The sequence below is a fragment of the Acipenser ruthenus genome, chromosome 5 (assembly GCF_902713425.1).
Source record: "Acipenser ruthenus chromosome 5, fAciRut3.2 maternal haplotype, whole genome shotgun sequence".
In the NCBI taxonomy this organism is placed as follows: domain Eukaryota; kingdom Metazoa; phylum Chordata; class Actinopteri; order Acipenseriformes; family Acipenseridae; genus Acipenser; species Acipenser ruthenus.
The window spans coordinates 12723748-12743541 of record NC_081193.1 but is presented as its reverse complement, the minus strand read 5'-3'; the positions used below and the strand labels follow the sequence as shown (position 1 = coordinate 12743541).

General features: G+C 36.3%; 1 protein-coding gene across 3 annotated transcripts in view; it reads right to left on the bottom strand.

Moving 5' to 3' along the window:
• Positions 1 to 351: 351 nt before the first annotated feature.
• LOC117402466 (intersectin-2) overlaps positions 352 to 19794 on the bottom strand; it is an 81416-nt gene continuing 61973 nt past the window's right edge. For 2 of the 3 annotated variants that reach the window (XM_034003612.3, XM_034003613.3), the window contains 11 exons: positions 12760 to 12881; positions 10298 to 10404; positions 9749 to 9932; positions 9168 to 9266; positions 7244 to 7411; positions 6609 to 6812; positions 5895 to 6016; positions 5287 to 5369; positions 4210 to 4293; positions 3067 to 3240; positions 352 to 1579 (listed from right to left, as the gene is read on the bottom strand). In XM_034003612.3, the coding sequence (XP_033859503.3) occupies positions 1422 to 1579; positions 3067 to 3240; positions 4210 to 4293; positions 5287 to 5369; positions 5895 to 6016; positions 6609 to 6812; positions 7244 to 7411; positions 9168 to 9266; positions 9749 to 9932; positions 10298 to 10404; positions 12760 to 12881 (1505 nt within the window). In that variant the 3' untranslated portion in view covers positions 352 to 1421. Of the gene's footprint in view, positions 1580 to 3066; positions 3241 to 4209; positions 4294 to 5286; positions 5370 to 5894; positions 6017 to 6608; positions 6813 to 7243; positions 7412 to 9167; positions 9267 to 9748; positions 9933 to 10297; positions 10405 to 12759; positions 16303 to 19794 lie in introns of those variants that run through there. The other variant, XM_034003614.3, reaches the window with a different exon arrangement.

Genomic DNA, 19794 nt, shown 5'->3' with positions numbered 1-19794 from the left:
GGGCAATGTCCCGCCTTCCTGACTTGTATCTATCATTGATTTGTTCTGAATACTTTAAACCCGCCCCAACTACTGAGTGACAGCACATTCCTACATTTCTATTGGAGACTCCTCTTGCGAGATTTAAAACTGATTACAATCAGGAATGGAGGCTTGTTAGCGGGATTTAAAGCTGTCTTACAGTTAAGATACGGAGGATTTAAAACAGAATTGTGGTGAAATGTTACAGTATGAAACCATTAGTGCTGGTGATCCCACATGGAAGTGCAATATAACAAGTCATCCACCCCTTACTGTGAAATCTATATAGAAGCACAATATTGTGTACAATATTAATGAAATGTGAGCATCTCAGACTCTAGTTGTTTATTTGAAAAAAGTCTCTTCAGTCCTTGTGAGCTTCACATTCACACTGCATCACACACAATATACTATACTGTAGTTCCACAAGATGAAACTCAAGATAAATCATTTCACTCATTGTACTGTATCTTTATGCTCCTAAAAAACTGCTTCAACAAAAAAAGTAAAGATTGATTAAAACAATACAGTATATAAAGTTAATTATTACTTGTTTTATGGTGGTAATTCTAATGTATTTACAGTGAACACTTTGGAAAAACTAAAGTTCAAAATGTTTTGTTGATGAGAAAAGTTGCTATATACGCACACACACACACACACATTTTACAGAAAGAAAATGTCTTCAAAAATATACTTCTATTTCTCTCTACGAAATATAGAACATAATATTTAAAACAGGAAAAAATATTGCTTTATATTTAATATTAGCATAAATCTCTGGATAAACAGTTTCTAAAGCAAATAAGAAAATAACCATAATTCCAAATAAACTCCCCTTATTCAGTGCAGGAAACAAATAATTACAGTTCTTGATTCAATGATATCACCAAAAGCTAAATTGAGAGTCGCTTCCAAATTGTCTAAACAAAAATCCTGAGATTATATGAATCCAGTGAAACAGTCTCGACAAAATAATAATTACCCTGCCCAAACCCATAGTTTTTTTTTTTTTTATATATATATTTTATATTAATAATTCCTCAGTTATATATAAATCATTTTGAAAGTGCTAAGGTCATTTTACACAGAGTGCTAAATACCCTTTTATGGCCTGGATATATAAACATAAAATTGGCAAGTCACGGATAAATCAATCTGCGTACATAGGGTACAGCCCTTCTCTTCCCCAAGTCAGTAGTCACTGGTTACATTGCATAGTTACATTGCATCTAACAGTGAGGTGGTCACCACAGTCTGGCAAAAGAGGACTATGACGAGTGTCCTTCTGGGTTGCAGTTCTAGGAGCAGTCTCAGTTATTTGCACATTCACATGGGAAGTTTTTCTTTTCCTTTTTCAAAGAGCAGTTGATGATAGTGATCGTTCAGAGATCCCAGCTTTAGAGTAGGGTCTTCTGCTCATACAACTGCAAGTCAAGGCGGGCCCAGACTTCTCCTGTTGGCACTTCGTGCAGCAGTAAGCGTTTTGTGGTTGGCCCCTTGGTTTCTTGCTCTTTTTTGATTGTCGCTACTGGAACCTCAGTGCGTCCAAGGAAATCTGTTAACAACAGCAACAGGAATATGTATATATTTATTGGCTGGAGGTTTTGATTCCTCTTGCTTACAACTGACTAGCAGTAAACACTTATGGCTTTGTTGAATTTTGTTAAAATATATCTGAAAAAAATTAGATTTGATTTCAGACCAAGTGTTATGAAAATCAACACAGCTGTCATGCTATTGTACACTGCAAAAAAATACCAGTCATTCTAATGTAACCACTGCAAGTAAGCAGTCAAGTTAGCAGTATGGAGTAGTGGTAAGGGCTCTGGACTCTTGACCGGAGGGTTGTGGGTTCAATCCCAGGTGGGGGACACTGCTGCTGTACCCTTGAGCAAGGTACTTTATCTAGATTGCTCCAGTAAAAACCCAACTGTATAAATGGGTAATTGTATGTAAAAATAATGTGATATATTGTAACAACTGTAAGTCGCCCTGGATAAGGGCGTCTGCTAAGAAATAAATAATAATAATAATCCCGCAAATGTAACACAAATTGAATTATTATTTTTATTATTTGTTTATTTAGCAGACGCTTTTATCCAAGGCGACTTACAGAGACTAGGGTGTGTGAACTATGCATCAACTTACAATTACGTCTCACCCGAAAGACGGAGCACAAGGAGGTTAAGTGACTTGCTCAGGGTCACACAATGAGTCAGTGGCTGAGGTTGGATTTGAACCGGGGACCTCCCGGTTACAAGCCCTTTTCTTTAACCACTGGACCACACAGCCTCCCTAATAAGTAGCTGGGGTATTTAGTCGGGGGTCAAATCGTTGATTCTCACAGAGGGGGAACCCCTCTACACCACCCATGTGTATTTATCCACATGGCACAGATAGCAAGTTGGCATGTTATCCAATTAATGCAAAGTAACGGGTATTTCAGGGTTTAAATTGCTTTGGGCAACTTACATCCCCCATGTGAATTGATCCCAGCCCAAAACGGACTTTGATACAAAAACAGCTGCCAAACATGGCAGATTGCAAGTTGGCCAATAACGCAGATTGAATAAGTAACTGGGGTATTTCAGGGGTTAAATCGCTTTGGGCCTAGTGTTCCCACCTCTTGAGTTACAATAAACGGGACACCAGAGTCAATGCTGAAGTTGGCTTCTTATTCACCAGCTTCTTATTCGTCCAGCTTCTTATTCGCATAGGGCAGCAGTGTGGAGTAGTGGTTAGGGCTCTGGACTCTTGACCGGAGGGTCGTGGGTTCAATCCCAGGTGGGGGACACTGCTGCTGTACCCTTGAGCAAGGTACTTTACCTAGATTGCTCCAGTAAAAACCCAACTGTATAAATGTGTAATTGTATGTCAAAAATAATGTGAAATAATGTAAAATGTGATATCTTGTAACAATTGTAAGTCGCCCTGGATAAGGGTATCTGCTAAGAAATAAATAACAATAATAATAATAATAATAATAATAATAATAATATAATGAGGCTTTTTAAGAGAACTGAAATGCTGTGCTATCCTTACCATCTGGTGAAAACTGTTCTTTTTCATAGACAGTGATACACAATACATCCTGATAAATGTCCTTGATAAAAAACTGGCAGTTAAAGTTCCATTTAGGGTTTAACGTGTCAGTCAACGTCCTTGTTGTGAAACACTGATATCCCATCGTTATTTCACAGTATGGATTACTCTTGCCTGTAAATTAAAGAGAAGACGTACTTTTATTAGGATCAGCGAACGTGTCAGAGAACACCCTGCAAAGTTTACAAAAAACACATTACATTACCTTTGCTGCGTCCTGTGTTGTTCATATCGCAGTGTTTTATATATATATATATATATATATATATATATATATATATATATATATTTTAATTTAGTCATTGCCAATTATTTTTATTATTTTCTCCCAATTTGGAATGGCCAATTATTTTTTAGGCTCAGCTAAGTCCGGAGGAAGTCCGGAAGAAGTTAAGGAATTATTAACTTTACGGGCTGACGAGGAGGGATGGTGCGTGATGCTGTAATTTATGGGCGAATCACCGGCATGATGAGTGAGTGTAGATATAACCGTTGCCATGACAATGATCTGTTGACTGACAGGTTTGAAAGTTGTACTCACATGACCCTTTTGGCCGTGTTAAAGGGTTATGACTGTATTATACCGGCATAGATCGCACAATTCTGTGCTGTGTGAATGGGTACTGTAAAGAATTTCTGAATCTTCTCTGAGACGGCTCAGTAGCGGCATTTGTGTGTGAAAGGGGTATAATAATAATAATAATAATAATAATAATAATAATAATAATAATAATAATAATAATAATAATAATAATAAGTGATTTAACTGCAGAGATTAACACTATTTTATCATCCAGTAGGATCATCACAATAATAATATTTCAAGTAACAATGTAGTTAAAAAGACTGCAAACTTTCAGTTGTTTGAAAGCAACTTTAAAATAAAAAAGTACTATTGGTGAGAAACAAAATGAAACAAAACAACTTAGCCAAAGTTGCTACCAAAATAAACAGCGTCCTCCAGATTCCAATATTTAGGAGCAAAATACATACTGCAAATACACAACGAATTATGTTAATTTAGTAAGAAATGGGCACAGATAAGCTATTCTCCAATTGGACATTAGTTCTGGGTTTTCTTACCATTTGGTTTGCAGGATTTCAGTTCGGTTCCTTCAATGATGTTTACTAGCAGTCGTCCAATTCCTGTCGCTTTAATAGAGCGTGCTGTAAAAGAAACATCAGCACCGTCAGCAACCATGTTGGAGGCGTCTGTGTTTAGAATAAACTGCTACCCTAATGTACATGTTTCTAAGAACTGTGAACCAACATCGCCCATACAGTTTCATTGAAACCCACTGCACAGGCAGCAAGAGATCAACTGGTTAAAATGTTTTACTATTTATTAGTTTTGTCCAGATCAGCTTGGATTTTGGTGTCTGACCAAATTTCTGTCAGACCTTCAGTTTCTCCCACAGTGAAAAACTGGGACGTTTTTTTTTTATTTTCAATTCACTGACACAGTAGCCTCTCTGAAGCCGTTAAAATAACAGTACATAATAACACAATAATATATATTTCTTTATATTGTCATCTAGTCAAAACATGTTAAAATGTACAAAAAAACAGATTTAAAAAATAGATCAGCTATTACCATTTAAACATATGGCATACACATAGTCGGAATGATTAAACAAATAATCCATATAACTGTTTATTTTTATTTTTGAATGCCGCTAACACAACCTAATACATTACTCTGCTATGAACTAGAGCACGTACACTGATGCAGTTCTGTACTTAATTAAATTGTACTGTTTCCGACCGGGACAACAAATTAAGGCTGAAACTGTCAATCCCAGTCTTCACGGGATGTCTGGTAACCCTAATATATTTCCCAAAGACATTTTTAGTTTTTTGCTCTACTTGTTTCCTCAGAATATGAACTAAACTACGTGCAAAATGTTTACTTCCAAGTCAGGAGTTACCTTTCATAGTTAGTTTCCTATGTGCAAAAGGACCAAGTCCAGCAGCTGCTCACATTGAGGTTTAGCAAGCGAACCAGAGCACCTCTTTAGGTGGACTCGATATGGTTCGCTTCCCAAGCGGACTTTGTTGTTCACACTTCACACCAAACGTGTCGAACTGTAGAGTGTGGACCCTCTAAACTGACCCAGTGTGAACACACCCTTAGTGAAGATAAAAACAAAACACATCTACCTTGGTAGGCTTTCTCTCGTTTCTTCTTTTCTGTTTGTATGAAGTGTTCTGACGCTGCTTTAATCTTCTGTACCCAAGCAGTCCTAAGGAGAGATGTAGAAACATAAAACAGATTGGCCTACAAACTTGAGTTTATTAGAATGTTAAAATTTGAAAAATTACTATGTTTCTCTATAAAGATCGGTCATCCTTATCTATTACAAGTTTCTGAAGGGGGTGTGGTTAAAATGATCATAATTATAGAGCCTGTGATTTCTAACTGGGGCAGCAGTGTGGAGTAGTGGTTAGGGCTCTGGACTCTTGACCGGAGGTTTGTGGGTTCAATCCCCGGTGGGGGACACTGCTGCTGTACCCTTGAGCAAGGTACCTAGATTGCTCCAGTAAAAACCCAACTGTATAAATGGGTAATTGTATGTAAAAATAATGTGATATCTTGTAACAATTGTAAGTCGCCTTGGATAAGGGCGTCGGCTAAGAAATAAATAAATAATAATAACTTGTCCAGTGTCCCCAAAGTCTACAAAAAGCAGAATCTAATATAGTAAAGGAAACAAAATACAACAAGCGATATTTAACAACATTGGAAATCCCTGCCCCTTGAAAATCACCTTTCATTGATGTTTTCTGTCTTCAAAGTATAGACTCTGTCAATGTGGGAGATGTGGAAGATCGGTTCGTCACTGGAGGGGTCAGTTGGTAGCTTCACAAGGACTTCATTTAGAAGTATTGTCTGAAGAAAGGATGAACACAAACAAAGCAACACATCCTATAACTATCACATGATTATATAAACTTGAATAAGCGATATACAATATACGGTTAGATGAAAACAAAAATGTCATTTTCACAGTTGTAAATTCAAGTATGATGAAAGTGCTATATATCAGCATTAGCCATGAAATAGTTAATTCTAATTAGACTTTCCAGATATATGCAAAAATGTGAGATATACAGATGTACCTACAACCATCTCCAATATTTCCCCTTTGCAGGGTATTTAATCCCCAGTGGTGAATAAAAGGCAGTAAAAAATGAATAATAATAATAATAATAATAATAATAATAATAATGTTATCACCAGGTGTGTGTGGTGCAGGTCTGGTCATTTTTATATTCTGGACTAAAATGAATTCTGATTATATTAAATAATTTGGAGTCTATTTAAAGATGATCAACAAATTTAAGAAATTACAATTAAACCAACCTACCATGCAAACATTTAAATAAATTGCAGCCTTGTCTATGGCACTGATATGCATTAAAATAATGTACATTGTGTTTATTAATTGACACTTGCTTTATCTCTGGTTTGGGACACATACCGTTTTATACATTTTAAACTGCGAGTTGGATTTAGGACTGAAAAGCTTGTCTGACCCAAACTGCTTGTTTGTGTAAGTGAGCAGAAGGAAGTCATTGAAGAGGAATCCATACAGCTCCTTGTTGCTCTTTGTTTTATACAACTTGCCACTGTGCAGTAGCTTCCGAGGACCCAGGCAGTTGGTCAAAGAGTTGAAAGTTAATTGCTAAATGAAAGAAGAAAAAAATACATTTTTTTTAAATGTTTTGTGGCTGCATTGTATGGTTTAACCAGCAACCTTTTTTCCCTTCAGTTTTTTAATTTAATTTCAGTAGGGGGCACCCTTTCAACTTTAACTGAGGCTTTGAAGACTGATGGGAAATATTTTAGAAAGCAAGAGAAAATATTAAAATATAAATGAATGCATAAAATCTAAAAACAATTGAATTATTAGGTTCACTGAGTAATTTATTTAAAAAAGGGCAACACCATGTTACCTGGGAGATAAAACATTTCCAGAATTGTATTAATCCAAAAGAAACTATGAAACTGTCAAATTTTATTTTGTTTCGACACGGCAACATTTATAACCAGAACAAGAGCGCCAAAATGTCCTCTTTGTGTTACCGGTAATAATTACGTGGCAATTCTCTTTACCTCGGTTAGTCCATCACACTGAATGTGTGTTTGGATCCACTCCAGCCTGTCTGAGTTCTCCTTCTCGCGCACCCCCTCATTGACCTGTGAGCACAGCTCCTCTGCCCTCTCCATGGCCTGCCTGAGGTAGGTGTAATCACGGTGGGTCTCTGGAGTGTTCTCCTGGACCTGCAAGCATGGGAAAACAGCACCGTTGTGTTGATCACATACCACACCACAGTTCCACTTGTGTTCAGCTACCAGGCAAAAATCCTATTCACAGAACCACATTTACAAAATTTAATTGGAATAAAAAGAGTTTCCTTCCACTGCTGTAAACACAAAATTAGATGCAACTTGAAATAGATCTCCACTGTCAGCACATGTAAAAATGTTGGCACACAGACAGATGTCTACATATACCACCAGATTCCGGACACTCAAGTTCATCACAATTGGATAAGGAGTTCTCTAGATATACACTGCCGTGCAAAAGTCTTAGACAGGTTGCACTTTTCTACTCTGATGCATTATGAGCATCAACAATTTACTCAAAGCCTCCACTTGTTTTTTCTACTATTATAACAACCTTGACTTGCAAAAAGAAGGAAAAACATTTGAGTGAAATAGCTCGCATCACTTGATTTTCAAGGTGTGGTATCCAAAGCATAATCAACAAGTACAGAGAAACATCATCTGTAATTGACAAACCCAGGACTGGAAGACCGAAAAAGCTGTCTAACAAGGATGATCAATACTTGAAGATAATATCCTTAAGGAATAGAAAGAAGACACGTGTTGAATTGATAACAGAACTGGTAGAAGGCACAGGTGTTGAAAACTGAAATTGACCAATATGGAAGTGGAGATTTTGGTACAAGCAGTACTTGTAACACATGAAATACATCACCAGGACAAAGGAATAAAATATGGAATGTGTGATGGCTTCTTAATAAACAAATGTACCACTTCAGAGTTTGTAGTCTAGGTTGCTTATACATTACGATGCATCATCCAGTTACTGTGCTTCACATATTAGTTCAACTTCTTATTTCGTGTAGAATAACTCCAGGCGTATAGACTTTTCAAACTTCAGAAACAACAAGTTTTATTTACTTACATCCATGGCAGTCAAACGGGTGGAAAATCTTGCAGCAATATATTCAACAACAATAACTCCATACAGCTTCATACGAACAGTCTTCAGTTTAACTGCTTCTATCTTCTTAAATTCTTATGCAGTTACAACTCTCCTATTTCTTATGTATGTCTGTATTTCTATGTATGATTTTAAAGCATATCTGTATGGTCTATAATATAGCTACATTATTCAGATGTGCCCACAACCATGCATTGAAAATTGGAGTTTGCAAAACAATACGGTATTATAAACGGCAATTTACAAACTGACTTGATCAGAAGGGTTAAAAAATTAGCCTTTTATATAGCCTACTGTCTGACTGTGGCAAATTAACGGCTGCTTTTCAGAGTTCTTAAAATGATCAAGCAAATACAAGACCCGCAATTACCGGCAGCTTTAATAAATTAAATTGAATATTTAAAAGACCTAATTTACAAAATCCCCACAGAATTTTAGCGGTTTCGTTCAGAAACGCCCCAGAATTACATATGCATATACATAATTACATATGCATATACATAATTACATATGAATCAAGGGCTAAAGCGCACAAAGACATTGCACCTGCAAATCATGTCTTAATTGCGTGTTTAAGCCATTGTGTGTTATACAAATCCCATCCAAGAATTCAGAACCCTCTGCAATCCTTTTATAAATCTGGGCCTCAGTGTATTATGTATGTGTCAGTGTCAGTCCTGCATTTAACCTGTATCAAAAAATAAAAAGAAGTTGTGGGAGAAGTATACCCAGTGTGACCTTGAACTCCAAGATAAAGTAATGTAAACTGGATTTGTCAGCACTTACATTCTTTATTATTAGAGGGTAGCGTGTGATTCTCTGCATGGGTTTCAGAAGGAAGCTGGAAAGAGGCATTCCTTTACAGCCAGGGTCAGTGGCAAGTCTCTGCAGAATACAAAAGTTTCATTTACGTACAGAGTGATTAGAAAGTAAGTGTACCACATGGTAAACTTACTTTCTAATCACCCTGTATATCATACTGTCTACATTATATGCACAACACAGCCCAGTTAAAAGATAATCACTTTATAAAGATCATATATAACCCTTTTATGGAAGTGTACTGTAAACTGTTTCTTTTTTAACATACTGTTAGTTGTCTTCATTTTATTTACAATTCCACTACGGAACTGGTTGAAAGGACGCTACAATAAATATTATTTTCTTACATTAAATTGTAAATATTTAGAAACTGTTTTGAAAACTAGCAAACCAACCAACCAACATGTTGAAGGACTTGCATATAGTAATTACCAAAAGAATCAACACAAACACACACACCCACCCACCCACCATGAATCAAATGAACTTAAATCAGCACAACAGCTTCCTAATCAGCTACCAGCTGAATTGTGTAAGAAGTTTACCTTGAGAAAATCCTTAAACTCCGGCTCCTCATCAGTTTTCTGCTGCAGTATGGCGGCTCCATTCAGCTGACAGCTGCAGAAGCGAATGTAGGCCTGCATGTGGGAAAGCTCAGCGGCCAGGACGTCACCGATCATCTGCACCGGCATCTTCTCACCATCCATCTTCTTCCTTTCTCGAAGGGCTCTGTGGTTCACACAGGGGTTCAGGTTTGTTTGAACTGAACAAAGCAGCGTTTTTACACTTCAGGGACAGTTGCATCGGCGCTCTCTGCTGTTTGTACAGGTACACTATGAATTACCCTGGATTTGCAAATTGCTCTACCAACACTAGAGTAGGTATATAGTTTATAGAACAGTGAGTGGGCACATTATCAAAATCTGCATGATCAACAGTGACTTATTTACAAGGCCACCTTCTATCATATCAATTATCCAATATAGGTCCAATACAGTGACAATATTAATGTGATAGAAGAAAAACATTAGTCTCATTTAATAAAATATCATTGGAAACCAGAACACTAAACATTTTGTAAAATAAAAGCTTACTTTAATAACTCGGTGTTGGACATGATGAGTTCTTTCCAGTTCACAAAGATCATTCCCATTTCTGATTCTGTGAGTTTTCCAGATTCAGTCATTGGCTTCTGGAAAACCTTAAAAAAAAACAAAAAAAAAAACATTAAAAAAGGGACTCTGACACACCACAAACAGTACTGTGCAAAAGTTTTAGGCAGGTGTGAAAAAATGCTGTAAAGTAAGAATGCTTTCAAAAATAGACATGTTAATAGATTATATTTATCAATTAACTAAATGCAAAGTGAGTGAACAGAAGAAAAATCTAAATCAAATCCATATTTGGTGTGACCACCCTTTGCCTTCAAAACAGCATCAATTCTTCTAGGTACACTTGCACAAAGTCAAGGATTTTGTAGGCATATAGGTCAGGTGTATGATTAAACAATTATACCAAACAGGTGCTAATAATCATCAATTCAATATGTAGGTTGAAACACAATCATTAACTGAAACAAAAACAGCTGTGTAGGAGGAATAAAACTGGGTGAGGAACAGCCAAACTCAGCTAACAAGGTGAGGTTGCTGAAGACAGTTTACTGTCAAAAGTCATACACCATGGCAAGACTGAGCACAGCAACAAGACACAAGGTAGTTACACTGCATCAGCAAGGTCTCTCCCAGGCAGAAATTTCAAGGCAGACAGGAGTTTCCAGATGTGCTGTCCAAGCTCTTTTGAAGAAGCACAAAGAAACGGGCAACGTTGAGGACCGCAGACGCAGTAGTCGGCCAAGGAAACTTATTGCAGCAGATGAAAGACACATCATGCTTACTTCCCTTCGCAATCGGAAGATGTCCAGCAGTGCCATCAGCTCAGAATTGGCAGAAAACAGTGGGACCCTGGTACACCCATCTACTGTCTGGAGAAGTCTGGTCAAAAGTGGCCTTCATGGAAGACTTGCGGCCAAAAAGCCATACCTCCGACGTGGAAACAAGGCCAAGCGACTCAACTATGCACGAAAACACAGGAACTGGGGTGCAGAAAAATGGCAACAGGTGCTCTGGACTGATGAGTCAAAATTTGAAATATTTGGCTGTAGCAGAAGGCAGTTTGTTCGCCGAAGGGCTGGAGAGCGGTACACGAATGAGTGTCTGCAGGCAACAGTGAAGCATGGTGGAGGTTCCTTGCAAGTTTGGGGCTGCATTTCTGCAAATGGAGTTGGGGATTTGGTCAGAATTAATGGTCTCCTCAATGCTAAGAAGTACAGGCAGATACTTATCCATCATGCAATACCATCAGGGAGGCATCTGATTTGCCCCAAATTTATTCTGCAGCATGACAACGACCCCAAACATACAGCGAAAGTCATTAAGAACTATCTTCAGGGTAAAGAAGAACAAGGAGTCCTGGAAGTGATGGTATGGCCCCCACAGAGCCCTGATCTCAACATCATCGAGTCTGTCTGGGATTACATGAAGAGAGAGAAGCAACTGAGGCTGCCTAAATCCACAGAAGAACTGTGGTTAGTTCTCCAAGATGTTTGGGCCAACCTACCTGCCGAGTTCCTTCAAAAACTGTGTGCAAGTGTACCTAGAAGAATTGATGTTGTTTTGAAGGCAAATGGTGGTCACACCAAATATTGATTTGATGTAGATTTTTCTTCTGTTCACTCACTTTGCATTTTGTTAATTGATAAATATAAACTATTAACATGTCTATTTTTGAAAGCATTCTTACTTTACAGCATTTTTTCACACCTGCCTAAAACTTTTGCACAGTACTTTATATATATAAAATCTACTACTGAATAAAAATCACTACGCAACATTTCCAGCAAGTTGGGCACTGTTTAAGCAAGGCATTTCAGAATTGCCTTTTCTGACTCACTCTAAAGCAGTACAACGCTTTTTTGACCCAGATGGCTTTCCATTGAGATCACTATGTGTGCATGTGCATAATCTGGTTTGTTTACTTTTTGCTGTCTAAAACTTTTAAATAGAGGCTCGAGCTGCTGTGTTGATCATGTGTTTTTTCTTTTTTTTTAAATGTAATTTTATATATATTAATCTCTCAGCACACAAAGCTCTTATTCATGTGCCATTTTTAAAGTGTCGCATAACTTCTGGTGAGACGGTAAATAAGTGCAAGGTATTTTTGTCATTTCTAGTGAATACGAACGTCTGATTTTTGTATCTGAATACATGTCAAAAAATATTTGTTCGAATATTCGGCTATTTGTCCCAGCACTAATATATATCATACCCTCTTGGCCCCCCTTTGGATATTTCACAAAATGTATTGTGCATATATATACTTGTATATATATATTATATATATATATAGACACACACACACACAGACAGACACACACACACACAGACAGACACACACAAACAACACAAAGCTGTCACATAAGCAGCACTAGCTATTATGAACCAAGGCAAGACGGCTCATTTTTCACATAATGCCTTCAGCAGTGTGCTCGTCCTCATACCTCCACCACAAGCTGCAAGTCATTGATGTAGCGCTCCTCCGTCTCAATGAGCTCATGGATATATCCCTGTCTTTTCCTTTCCATTGGGGACATGGTATCGAGGCTCGTCAGGTCAGCACACCCTGTATGGAGAGAGGCACAACAGCCAATACCATTTTAAAGCTAAAATGACCTATTTACTAAACAGACGGTTAATTGTACTGTTGAACCCAGCAATGCAAAAGGGAAATATAAATCTCTACTTAGACTGTTTTAAAACAATCTACTTGTTACTTTATGTTTGAATCTTTGGCTTACTAAAGCATAATTTTTCCAAATACTTACTCATCTAAAGGGTATTATGCACACATTTAAACGGCATACAGTAATCCATTAAAAAAACCTTACCTAACAATGGAAGACCCCAATTCCTTCTACGTGTGAAGAACTGGAACATATCTGAACCATTTTCTTTAATGCTATTTTTTTTTATTAAAATGAAAAGCTTTAAAATACAGCCTTTTCTTTACAGCTATTTAAAAAAGCAACATTTTCAGAAGTCCAACTTCCATACATTTCAGGTATCAATGGTAGGATAAATGGTTTTAGTTACACATTTGTAAATATGCCACATTTTGTCTACGTACATCCAATTAAGCACAACCACAATATTTTGCAAAATGAATAACTGCACGGCTGCTTGCAAATTATCAGTATTTAAATTTGTTTGTGTTTTTTTTTTTTTTTTAGATGCAAAACACAGGATTCATCTATCAAACAAAGCCCACTGAAGTCTAGGTGCTTCGGAAAACAGTGGGTAGCCCTTACATTCAACAGCACAACGGGAAAACACATGAAGTAAACTAACTGGCATTCATCTTTTTATGAACATATTTGGTGTAGTTTGATCTTTTAACTTTATAAATAAAAACAGCACTCAATACCACTGCAGACTCATTTGTCTACAAATATTACAGACACTACATGTGAACTTTGCAGATTTTTATTTTAACGAAGTATCTTCTTTAGAAAAGCAACACAACAGCACTTTATTATAATATGTATAAAGCTGAAACACTATTTTTTTTATCTTGCAAACCAAAAGAACCCACAATTCTGTTTCAATAAACTTCACAACCTTTGCCATCTTTTAGAAAATTGCATAGTATGAGCTTATATATTAATGCAACTGCAGCTGAAAATGCATCATGCCAACAATACACAGCATGCATTACTACATTTCAGCCACACAGTGTGTCTTTACATAAATCTTTTTAAACACTGCACACAAACACATTTTGGTTAAATGTTGTTTAGATATACCCATCGTAGCCAACACATTGCCAAAGCAAGTTTATTATGCATAATACTTTACATTTTCCATATTAATTTCTAACTAAAAACAGCCATTTGACTTTTTCATATTGGTTATAAAAATGGATGCAACACTAACACTCGTCAATTATGTAAACTCTTTTTTGTATAAATATTATGGAACTGGTTTCCCCAGGCTAGTCAATGTAACATTTTGCCAGTTTAATTATACCAGTGGTTCCCTACACCAGTTTTTGGAGACCTAAGGAAGTCAAGGTTTGTGTTTCAGGGTGCAATAACCAAGGTTTAAAAAACATATTTCCACCTGGCATCACAAACACCCTCACAAGTCCCTCCTTATTTAAGATGATATTTGAGAAAGAGGATTAATGCCACAACGCGAAGTTAACTTTTTTTACATTACAGATAATATAACCCCACACTTGGGTTCCATGCTGCACAGGCAACTTCATATGGGGTCAGACGGGGTGGAATTTCCATTCAACACAGGAAGTAAATAGGAGAATACGACCATCAAACCGTGTAGCTTTATGGCAGGATAACTAGGATGTCAAAGGCAAAACAAAAGCCTGGGAAACAAATCAATCAACAGCAGAATTTTGATTTGTAAGAATGTTTTAAAAACTGTAGTTATTAAACCTTTAAAACACAGCAAAGATGAAAATCTACTTTATTGAAGGATCAGTTCAAAACAAAACCATGACTATTAAAAGGACCTTGAGGGCCAGGATGATGAACCACAGTTTTAGACCACGGGACCACAGGGTATGAATCTTGGACAGGAACCCAGATCTCGTGTGTCAGACTACAGCTTGATTCGGACAATACTGATCAAACACAAGACCTTATAGGTTTGTATTGTAGGCAAATAAATTGATTTACAATTATTACATTTATATGCAGCATGTTGTCTGTTCATAAATTGTAAACAGAATGGTACTATTGCTATATATATATATATACTCTATCTATCTATCTATCTATATAGATATATATCTATCTATCTATCTAGATATCTATATATCTATATATCTATCTATATCTATCTATATATATCTATCTATATATATCTATATATATCTATCTATATATATATATATATATATAAAAAAAATGCTACAGTTCTTTTTTGTTTGCCAAAGCAATTTTTGGCAATACAATACAAAAGCCTTTTTGATCAATTTTTATAGCATCCGTTTTCAACACCTGATGTTATCAGATTCCTATGATTATTCTAGTTTGCTTTTTCTACAAAAAAGAAAGAGTCTCTTATTGTTTAATTGATATCAATGCAATATGCCTTAAAACTGTTTTTATTTAACCATAAATCATAAACTCAACTTATACAACCACTAATGAAAAGAGAGAATAAAAAAGCCCTCCCATTTTCAACCACAAAGATTATTATACATCAGCCTGTTATTCTGAAATGACCAATACAAATCTCATTTATCTATGTTAAGATAGTGGGTTTTTGTGTGACCTGACTCCCACCGCCACCACCACAATGGAAACGTAAATCTAATTGAATTTACAATAACCACAAGCAACCCAGTGTTGGAAAGAATAGGGAGGAGGGAAAGCACAGCTGAGTGAAAGCCACAGAAAGACCCACTATCCTTCCCTCTAAGCAGATTAACAGTCACCATGCTTACATGGGAGAAAGAAAATGTACCTGCAACATAATCAGCTGCAATGCTGAACAAAGGGTTCATTTGGACGACCCTCTTCAATGCTTTTTTTTTTTTTAAAACCAGAGCCCCTGTTTATCTCTATAACTACAACCATAAAACTACAAGAGCTAAAACTACAAGAAACTACAGGTGATTCAAGTAGACAGACGTTTTAAAAGCAGCTGTTTGCTTGACATAGTTTCTTATACTGGATCTTACCTTGTCTTTCATGTCTACCACAATACAGTACTACTACAAATTTAAAAACAAGAAATGCGATTTATTGTAATGCCGCAATTAAATGTGATCCAACTTTCTATTTAAATAAAGTTTCCAGCCCTCATATAAAACATAGCAATTGTTAAAATCCAGTATTAAGTAATGACATGATGATATGATGATATATATATATATATACTCTATCATCATGCAAGACTATTATTGTTGTTGAAGCATTGATCATGGCTCTCTACCCAGCGTCCACCCTGCAGTTAATTGGGATAGTGGGTCTCTTTGAGGGACTTTCATACGTTGAGAAGAAGGCAACATTACGGTCCTACAAAAAAAAAAAATGAGGGAAAAATAAAAATAAGCAAGAAAAAAAAAGTAGGAAACACAGAATGAAGTATGATAAGGAGACAGACAGAATACAGCTATAAGAATTACAGTCAAAAGTTGGATGGATATTTGTGGAGTAAACATTTCAACCTATCATATCCGATCTTGTAAGACACCATACCCTCTATTAACCGATAGACCTGTGGCATGTATCATTTACACATGCTGCTACCAACTGAACGGTGCCAACTGACCAATGCACTTTTTTTTTTTTTTTTTTTTTTTTAATAAGAACACAGTTTCACTTTTTAAATGCTGTGACTTCACATAAAATGAACTGCCCAGTTTAACCATGTTCAATATAAGAAAACAAGAAAGAAGGCTCACATATAAGTACTGTACCATTAGAAAGCCAAAACAAGATTTTCTCGCTGACCTCCAAAGCCAGTTTTTGTGCACGCTATGTAGTACAGTATAAAGACTCCCTGTACCTATCCGATGGACCCCTGGAACCAATGAAATCGGATATGACAGGTTATACTGTGGTTTAGTTAATAACTTAGCATTGATTATTTGTGATAATATAGTTCTTGGCTGCTCTTCCAATGAATGTGACATTTGTATAGATTAAAAGGTTACAGAACCATATTATATTAGTCAGAATCAGGTGTTAATGGATTCAAAACACAGCAAGTTTGAGGTTAACCTATAAAAACATAGCTCATGCTGCTGTGACCGTTAAGAAAACAGAATCATTCTGGTTGCAATTACAAAACTAACTGAAAAAAATGAATTGTGTATATATATATATATATATATATATATATACACACACACATATACATATATATACACACACACCAAAGTTTACATACCCCAATGGAAATGTGTAATTTCTAGAAACATCTCGTAAACAAATAATTCTCTTGCAGTTTTGCTTTTATGGATGAGGAAAGTTACAAGAAATTGATGTCTACAATTATTTATTTCAGCATTTTTTTTGCAAAACTCCAAAAATGCTAATTCAAAAGTATTCATACCCTGACAAGGAAACTGAAATGAACAGCCAGTTGAGGCACCTTTAGCAATAACAACTAGGGGTGTAAATCGTTTAGAGTTTAAATTTTTAAACATTAGTGTCAAAGGTTTTTAATTTTGCTTAATTGTTTAAACTTTGTCAAAAATGTGCCGGTGAAATATTAAGAAGCAGGTGTCTGCAAATAACGGCTACTCTGTGTTTTTTTTTTTTGTATTACTTCCTACCTTTGTCATGTGGCATCATTGTCATTATGATTGGATAGTCACCTTCCAATGTCCAGCATGCTTTTGGTCATGTGACTAGCATGCTTCTCTGAAGCTGGCTCTAGCGTGGAGGAGGTGGGGCCCAGGCATGCACGCGAAATGTTAGGAAATGCAATAAAATTCGGGCTGAAATGTATTTTTTGGTCTTTTTTTTTCTATTGCTGTCAGTCAGATAAGTACAAACCATTGCTATTAGTAAATTATTATTATTATTATTATTATTATTATTATTATTATTATTATTATTATTAATAATAATAAACTGAATATTGATTCTTTGAATTAACGTGATACTGTACTTGAAATAAAGTCAGTTTGGTGTGAACATAACTAGTTCTTGTCTCTCTTTTATACAGCAAGTTGGTTTTTATAAATGTATTTATATATACGACTTAATTTAGTAATTTATTTGATTTGAGTTATTTTTCTGTCAGACAACTTAATGGGCTTTTAAATAGGTAATTTTTTCACGTACAAACAAGATCGCAACATGTTAATAAGCGACTAATCTTTATTAAAGCTATAATGAAAAATAAAGCGTTTTGCTGGACACACTATTGCAATCGTTACGACGAGTAACTATTTAAATTAATAAAGATGAGTCGCTTTGGCATTTAAATGAAAAAACTAAGACTTATGATTTAAAAGCCCATTTAGTGGTTTAAAAAAACAGAAGAAAAAAAAGTAAATTAAACCAATTTTACTGTTAATGCGTTTCTCAGTTGTGATTGAGATACACGAATGGATTAACAGGTATCAATTGCATTTAAGAAGAGTAGAAAAGCCGATGTAAAAGACCTATTTATAGACATACAGTCACCTCCAAAATTATTAGCACCCTTGATAAAGATAAGCAAAAAAGGCTGTATAAAATAAACACAGGTAATGAGCTATATTTTATGCTCAAATATATGGGAAAAACATATTCTTTTATTCTAATACAATTGCTCAGAGAAAAAAGTTTTTTTATTAACAAGTAATAAAAAATTCTCAAAAATATAGGTGTCAGAATTATTGGCACCCACAAAGATTCTTAAATAAAATCAAACAAAATTAAATCTGCATTAACATTCTACTTCTTTAAGTTCACCTCAGTCTTAAGGAACTGTATTGTGGCCTTCCATGGCTTCCTGTTTCACCGGGGTATAAAAATGAGGTAACATGCATATGAAATCCATTTGTCATCCATCACCATGGGGAAAGGCAAAGAACTCACAGATGAAAAGAGACAAATGGTTGTTGACCTTCACAAATCAGGCAATGGGTACAAAACAATAGCTAAAAAACTAAACATACCACTTACCACTATTAGGACAATAATTAAGAAGTTCAAAACCACTGGAACAGTGGTAAACTTGCCTGGTAGAGGACGCAAGTGTATCTTGCCCCCACGCACAGTGAGGCAGATGGTTCGGGAGGCAAAGGGAAATCCAAGGGCCACAGTTGGAGAATTACAGAACTTGGTTGCATCTTGGGGTCACCAAGTCTCCAAATCTACAATTAGAAGCCACCTCCATGCCAATAGGCTATTTGGAAAGGTTGCCAGAAAAATGCCTTTATTGAGAGCAACCAACAAACATAAGCGCCTGGAGTTTGCTAAATGGCATTGGCACTTCGATTGGAACCGGGTGCTATGGTCAGATGAGACGAAAATAGAGCTCTTTGACCATGCACACCAGCGGTGGGTTTGGCGTCGAAAGTAGGATACGTGTGCAGAAAAGAACCTCATACCTACTGTAAAATATGGTGGTGGATCTTTGATGTTATGGGGCTGTTTTGCTTCCACTGGTCCTCTGGCCCTTGTTAATGTCAACGGCATCATGAACTCTACCCTGTACCAGGACATTTTAGCCAAAAACTAAAATGTTGCCTCTGCCAGGAGGCTGAAACTTGGCCGCAAGTGGCTCTTCCAGCAAGACAATGACCCCAAGCACACATCAAAATCCATAAAGAAATGGTTAATTGACCACAAAATCAACATTTTGTAATGGCCATCTCAGTCTACGGACTTGAACCCCATTGAAAACCTGTGGTTCCAATTGAAGAGGGCAGTCCATAAGCGCAGACCGAAGGATATTGAGCATCTGGAAAGATTCTGTATGGAGGAATGGTCTAAGATCCCTCCCAATGGGTTCTCCAAACTCATTAAACATTATAGAAAAAGACTCAGTGTCTTTATCCTTGCAAG